This window comes from Pinus tabuliformis, chromosome 3_1 (genome assembly GCF_031772625.1).
Source record: "Pinus tabuliformis cultivar Carrire ecotype Pingquan chromosome 3_1, CPIR1, whole genome shotgun sequence".
Taxonomy (NCBI): domain Eukaryota; kingdom Viridiplantae; phylum Streptophyta; class Pinopsida; order Pinales; family Pinaceae; genus Pinus; species Pinus tabuliformis.
Window position 1 is genome coordinate 881,057,822 of NC_142301.1, and position 8,015 is coordinate 881,065,836.

The 8,015-nt window shown below is 39.1% G+C and overlaps 1 protein-coding gene across 1 annotated transcript; it reads left to right on the plus strand.

Moving 5' to 3' along the window:
• Window positions 1-609: 609 nt before the first annotated feature.
• On the plus strand, window positions 610-4,184 carry LOC149190415 (G-type lectin S-receptor-like serine/threonine-protein kinase SD2-5). Its single transcript, XM_089412146.1, has one exon. The coding sequence runs from the start codon at window positions 1,007-1,009 to the stop codon at window positions 3,668-3,670; it is 2,664 nt and encodes an 887-aa protein (XP_089268272.1). The 5' UTR covers window positions 610-1,006; the 3' UTR covers window positions 3,671-4,184.
• Window positions 4,185-8,015: the final 3,831 nt, after the last annotated feature.

Sequence of the window (8,015 nt, forward strand, 5' to 3'; positions counted from 1 at the left end):
TTTGGCTAATGATTTAAGATTTAAAAATATTTAACCATAATCAAAAATTATTTTTACAAATTACCACTTAATAATTCTATGTGATTTTCCTTAAATAATAGGATTTAACACTAATGAATCAACCTATTTTCATAGGCGTTGTTTTCAAGCATAACAGCGAGTAATAGCCGTTTAACAAATGAGTCATGGGAGATTTTTCTTAAAATAAATATGACTAGCTCATATTTGGTCATGATAACCTTAACTAGGGTGGGCGTCAACTAGTGGTGTTATTTCTTTGGTTGGAATGCGCTGCACCAAACCAAATAAAGTAATAGAAGTAGAAGACTATTGCACGTTATTTTTGGCATATCCGATGGGTTGGTCATACCGTCTTTACGTTGAATGCCTTCAACCTTATCGCCAAATATTCCAATAAACTCGTTGAAAATTGCCACAAGTCGCGACACATTGGAGTTATTTCTCGGACTGATTTGCTCACGCAACTGGATTCTCATCGGAGTCAAATATACAGCCGAGATCTGGGAGTTGGCGGGTCATGACACGATTACGGTGTTTTCTGATAAAAAGGTCTGGCGATTCAGGGTTGGAATTCGATATGGACTCTCAGATATCCCACCACGAGGCCCTTCCTACCCGATAGGGCACACTAACGCCGCAAGCTTAGAACTCTTCGACCTAACCCATTAGCTCATGCCCTACCCCATCTGGCATCTTCACTCAAACCTGCCATTTACTCAGTTGGTCCAACCAGCGTAAACCCCCAGTGCTACACGCCCCTTGGACTTTCGTACCTGCTCCACTATTAAAGCAAAATCCAGAGATGTAGCGTGTACGGTGGGTTGAGGTGTTCGTCTGTGAGCTGCCTTGTAGTTTCCGCCATTGACAAGGCATTGAAGCTATAACCTCATGTTCGACTATAAACAATCCTTATATTGCCAAGCTGTGAAGTGTAAAGAAAACTGCGAATTGAATTTAATCTTTAAGGTATGGTTTCTGCAAGGCCATGGAGTTCCGCAACGCTTTGTGCACTTTGACTTTCTTGGTTTTGATCTGGGCAAGCGAAGGGAAGTTCTTTCCACTGCCTCCCAATTGGAAAGTGGTAATCAATGACTCCAGCAAACCGAGCCATGACACGGTGCAGGGGCCCTTCAGAGCGGTCACGGACGGGAACGGGAACCCCATTGTAAGTGAGGATAACAGAGCCGGGCTTGGATTCATTGATGTAAATTCTTCTGGCAAATTCGTTCTGTCTGTTGTCTTGGGATTGAATCTCACCTCGCTTCCTGCAATGGAGATTTGGACTGCAAACAGGAACCGAATGGTCGCAGAGGGCGCGACCCTCAAGCTGGGAAGTAATGGGAACATAGTACTGGAAGACTCGGACGGAACCGTGGTCTGGAATATCGGTACTGGTAAAGCTAAAGGCATTTTAATGGCGAGCAGCGGTAATTTGCAGATATATAATACCACGAATTCTTCGCTCGCGTCCGCAAGTTCGAATCTCGTGTGGCAGAGCTGGGATCATCCCACGCACACGCTCGTGCCCGGGCAGGTTCTGGAGAGTGGGCAAACGCTTGTTTCGAATTCATCTACGAAGAATACAAGCGCTGGATCTTATAAGCTGGTTATGGAACCGGGAGGGTTAGTGTTGTTCTATACTAGCTTAACCCAGGAGCCTTATTGGTCTCTGGGTCTTCCCGGGCTGGACTACCAGGGCATTCTCAGGCCGTGCGTTTATAATTCTTTGGCTCTCGGCTCCGAGGCAGTCTATACGGCCCGGAATTTGCAGGTTTCATTTAATGGGACGATCGGCAATTTATCTTCTTCTGGTTGCGCTAAAGGGAATCGATCGTTGCCAATGGCTCCTTTCTTCAACGAGAATGAGTACAGATTCCTGAGACTTGACAGCGATGGCAGCCTTCGCGTTTACAGGGTCGCTCCGGCACCAGGACAGAACAATGTCAGAAACTGGAGAACGGACTGGGAACTGGACCTATCTAATCATAATTGCATACTGCCTAGAGCCTGCGGACCTTATGGCATTTGTGTCAACGGCCAGTGCAGCTGCCCGGGCTACGGGACGCGGGATCAATTCGAGCAAATTCATTACCTGGACGTGACGCAGGGATGTCATAGCAGCGCCGGCGAGCCGTCATGCAGCCAACCCACGGCTACCCACCATTTTATGCCCCTCGACGGAGTGGATTACTTTCCCAATGACTACCTGAAGCCTGAAGCGAACGTCTCCACGGTCGAAAAATGCACAAGCCTGTGCACTGCTAATTGCTCCTGCACCGCCGCCTTCTTCCGCAGCAGTTCGGCATCGTGTTACCTCGCGGACGGCCCGCTGTCGAGCCTGAAATCGGCACCGAACCAGAACAGTACATACAAGGCCTATATCAAGGTCCTCGATAAGTTGCCGCCTAACGGTACCTCGGGGTCTAGTAATTCCCTGAGCATTGGCAGCATTGCCGGGATCACGATGGGCTCGGCAGCCGCGGCTCTGTTCCTTTGTCTGATAACGATAATCCTCGTGCGAAGGAGCCGAATAAAGGCGTCGGTGATAAACGAAGCAGAGATCGATGCTCAGGAAATGGAGGAGGAAGCCTTCTTGAAGACGCTCCCGGGGCTTCCACCAAGGTTCACGTATGACGAGCTCAAGGAAGCAACCGATAACTTCAGCAGAAAGCTCGGGGCGGGTGGATTCGGATCTGTATACGAAGGCATTCTGAATGACAAGACCGGAGTTGCAGTTAAGAAGCTGGACGGACCGAAACAGGGATACAAGGAATTCAGAGCCGAAGTAGCGACGATCGGTAGCATAAGCCACCAGAATCTAGTGAGACTCTGCGGCTTTTGCGCCGATGCCCGCCAGAGGCTCCTGGTTTACGAGCTCATGGACAACGGCTCTCTGGATAAATGGCTATTCTTGCATCCGGATCAGGACGGCGGCGGCAGAGACAAAGGATGTTTGACGTGGGAACAGCGCTATAATGTGGCAGTAGGAACTGCCCGGGGTCTGACCTATCTGCACGAGCAGTGCAGAGAACCCATTATGCATTTAGATATAAAGCCTCAGAACATCCTGCTCGACACAAAATTTAATCCCAAGGTCTCCGACTTTGGCATGTCGAAGCTCCTGAATGACGACATGACGCAGGTCGTGACGGCGGTGCGAGGGACGCCAGGTTACCTGGCGCCGGAGTGGCTTCGGCACTCCATCGCCACCAAGAAATGCGACGTCTACAGCTTCGGGATGGTGTTGCTGGAGTTGGTGTCCGGGCGGAAGAACTTCGACCCCTCTGCGAGCGATCCCCGGCTCTGTTATTTCCCGGCGTGGGCCATGCTGAGGGCTCTGGAGGGAAAGTACATGGATTTGGTTGATAAGAGACTTGGTGATAAGAGCGTGGACACAGATCGTGTTATGAGGATGACCAAGGTTGCCTTCTGGTGTATCCAGGATAACCCGAACCAGCGGCCATGGATGAGCGTTGCCCTGAAGATGTTGGAGGGCGAATGGGAAATTCCAGATGCGCCGATGTGGTTGTTGCAGAGAGGGCCCGAGTTCTTGGAAGGGTATGGCTATGAGCCCATGGAGAATCGCGATGGAGATGACGGGGAAAAGGACGAAGCGTCCTTGGTTGGAAACAATGGGGGTACTGGCTGATCTTTTAAATCTAATCTCGCCAGTTCTTCCACAAAACTCATTGGAAGGTCCTGATAAATGTAGAAGTTATCACCAGCAGAGTCATATAATTATGGAAGCAGAGATGAGTCTATTCTTGTAAATTTCAAACCCGCCTGAAAATATAAATCCTTAATCCTTCCACGCTTTGAGAGGATAGCTACATTATTATTTTAGTTTTAAATAATTATTTTATCTTAGAAGATTATTTTGATGAATGTACTTTTCGGTTCCAAGAAAGCAAATTCACCATCCGAAGATGGGCGACTCCTATTTCAGAACCTATAGCATTTTAAATGCGGTCTGATATGGCCGATACACAGAGCATATTGATTTCCGTTTCTTTTTCAATGGCAGTGGAATGGCAGCGTGTTATATCGGGGTATCGAGCGGCCATGTCAGGCCGCATTTAAAATGTTATAGGGTCTGAAATAAGAATCGCCTCCGAAGATGTGAACTTGGTATAGGTCAACACCACCCAAAGAAAGCACTAATGAATTGCATCCACTTGGAAAGAACGTTGGTGGATAGTAGACACCTTGTTTTTACAAAGTTCTATTTTTACAAAGTTCTAATATAAAATTATTCAAATGTGTGTTTTTTCCCTAAATTAAAAGAAAAAGAAATCAAAGGAATTTGCATGGAGTGTTTTTCTAAATGTAAGAGTGTCTTTGTAAATTCCCAATGCTTAAAGAAAATTTATGATTTTAAGAAAATTGGGTAGAAAATTTAGGATGATTTTGAGAAAATTTAGTGGAAAATTTAGTATGATTTTGAGAAAATTTGGTAAATTTTTTTGAAAATTCAGAGTTACTGTTGTCAAGTTTCAAAATAGCCATATTTTGTCTAGGAAAAAAATAGAAATTCAAAAATGGTTTTGAGAAAATTTGACAGAAATTTTTGAAAATCTGAGTTATAGCTTTTAAGCTCCTAAATTTTAAGTGTCAAAATTGTGGATAGTGCTGAATCCATTTCCACTAAAAAATTATATTTATAAATTTTATGAAAAAATTTAAATTTATAATTTTTTTTTTTTGTGAAATTTCAATTAAAAATTCACCATAATAACCAAAAATATGATTTATGAACTCGGTAGACAACCCCAAAATATATAGAATTTGAAACATCGCGGAAATTTAAAAGATCTAACCACTCAACAAAACTCATTTAAAAACCTCAAAAATTTAAAAAATTTAACTACTCAACAAAACTCATTTAAAAACCCAATTGGGTAAACCCCAAAAATTTAAAAGATCTAACTACTCAACAAAATTCATTTAAAAACCCAATGGGGTAAACCCCAGAAATTTAAAAGATCTAACTACTCAACAAAACTCATTTAAAAACCCAATGGGGTTGACGTAGGAAACTTGCCATACAATTTGATTTAAAAGCCGCCTTTTTCGCATCCACATGCTTCCATGGAGGGTACGCCAGCATTATTGATACGGAGATGCTCTACGGAATTGCATTTATCAACTCCCGTCAAAACAAAACACGTGCAACACCCTTACGGTCGAACACCCTCTTCGCATGGTTTAACTAATTAAACTACGTTAATAATATAGTTGTGCTTAATAAATGATGGTTGAATATGGTTAAGTTGTGATTTACGAGAGTTTATTTTTATGAATATATAGTTAATTATAATTGATTAAGAGATTATAATAATTAAAGTTGAGTATAGTTGATTAAGGTAGATTTCTATCATGGATGGTTATATTGACCATGGGTAACTATGGTTCATTATGATTGACTTTTTTTAAGCAAGGTTGATTATGGTTTAATATGGAGAAACCATAGTTGACTATGGTTGACCACAATTAATCATATTTGACAAATGTTGACTATGCTTGCCTATGAAAGACTAAATGACCATGGTTAATATTTGACAATGGTGATCAAGCTTACGGTGTTTAACTATTATTGCCCATGATTGCTTGTGGTTGACCATAGTTCATTATGATTGAATATGGTTGACTAAGGTAGACTATGGCAGGCTATGGAAGACCATGTTGACAATAGGTGACTATGATTTAACATGGTTAAATGTGTGCGACCATGTTTGATTATGGTTGATCATGGATGACCATAGTTGAGTATGTTTGGACATGGTTGAACATTGTTTAACATAGTTGACAATAGTTTACTATGGTTGGAAATTTTCATCACAATGTGATGTTGGGTAATATATGACACATTGCAATGTCAGGTTATGTTTTCCACATTACAACATTAGGTAATGTTTATCACATTGTGACATTGGGATATGTCGGATTGAATCACAATGCGATGATGTTGAATGGTTATGTTTGAATGCAAGATCAAGTTATGTTTTTCACATTGCGACATTGAGTTATGTTCATCACATTGCGACATTGGTTTTATTTAACACTGTGATGTCGAGTTATGTTTGTCACAATGTGACGTCAGGTTATGTTCATCATATTTTGATGTTAGTAATATTCAACACATTACATTGTTAAGTTTTGTTTGTCACATACACAATTAGGTTATTGTCAAATTGCTAAATCAATTTATGTTTGAAACATGTCAAAAGAAGTTTTGGCTAGATTCCTTCAAAAAAATTCTAATGAACTTTTCCTTTATTGTGATGATAGGAACTTTGCACTTACATGACATATTATGTGGACTTCTTTGTGATGTGATGTGACATGAATAAAACAATTTTTGCCTCACCTAAATGGTTTGCTTTCACGCGACGTAAAAAATTGATTCTTATGATGCATTAAACTTAAAATATTTTCCTTATGACATTGATAGAAAATCAAATTGAACTTTGTAGATAATGATTCATACTTGTTATAAGGGCATTTACTATAAAATAATTTCATTTATACTATGTAGATGATGATTTATACTTGTTCTAAGGACATTGATAGTAAATCAAGTTGATTTAAACTTATTATAAAAATATCAACTTAAACTTTGTAAATGATGATTCATACTTATACTAAGGACATTTAAATACACCACACATGCATCATAGAGTGTATGCATGGAACCATGATACACTATGAGCATTATACATCCATATATAATTTTTATATTATGTTCACATTTTTAGAATACAACCACATTATAGTTATGGGTGTGGTTGATAATTATATTAATTATAGTTAATATAATATTAATGCATGTATTTATTAATATTATATAATGATTCATAATTATGAATCTATATTAACTAGTAATAACAATAATAATATAAATCACAAGCATAATTATAATTAATAACAATAACGTCCGTTAAGGAAAATTTGAATGGTTGGAATTAAAAATGTCAATGCCATCTATCTCAATTCAAACCCCGGCTAACATACTTGATATGGTTTTCTGGTTATTATATCTAACCAAGGAGTTAAAGTGGCAACAACACAATGTAATCCTTAATGGCATAGATGATTGTATTTATTGATTCATCCTTGTAAAAATATAAAAAAAAATAATAATGTCAACAATAATATTGTTAATTAATTGTTATTGATACAATAATAATTAATATAAATTAATGTATTAGTGTTCCTGGGTAGCTCACTTGGAAAAGTAGGTAAACATGTTATGCAAAATATTATGAGGTCCTTGGTTCGAATCCCTTATTAACCATGTCCACGTTAGGGGTAAGCGTAGTGCACCTAGTAGTTATAGTTGTAGCAGATGGAATCAACCCATGTCAGGTGAGTATGAAACTACCCCAATTGTTGATCCTATTAGCCACCAAAACAATGAAAAAAAACAACTAATACATTAAGTTACTAATACAACTATAACTGCAGTGATATTTTACCCATATATATCGAGTTAAACCAATCCATTGATGAGATATCCAAAGAATCTTTAGAGTGCTGTGATGGTGCTTTGTTATTTTATGAATATGAGGATTGACAAATGTTTGAAAACATGGAGTGCCACTTTTGAAGCTCCATATCTTTGGTAATCAATGTATTATGTCTTCGAACTATGATAATGAACTGAGTTCTTATGGTGTATTGGACTCTGATTTTAGCCTGCTTTGTTTTCGTCTTGGTTTTAAGTCTAAATGTTGAGTAAGAATCCTTAGATATAACCTCGATTTGATAGTTTCAAGAGCTTTTGGCAGAATATGTAAAGTCTAGTCCTTTTGCTAAGTCCATGGCATAAATTATATGTACATTCCCCTTTTAGAATATAAATTCTTTTATTTTCATTCAAAAAAAATATATAGAGAAAAAATTATTAAGTTAAATTATTAATAAATTAATACAATTAGTATATTAATACATTAATTTAGTAATGCATTAATGTATTGATATAAGAATTCTACGTA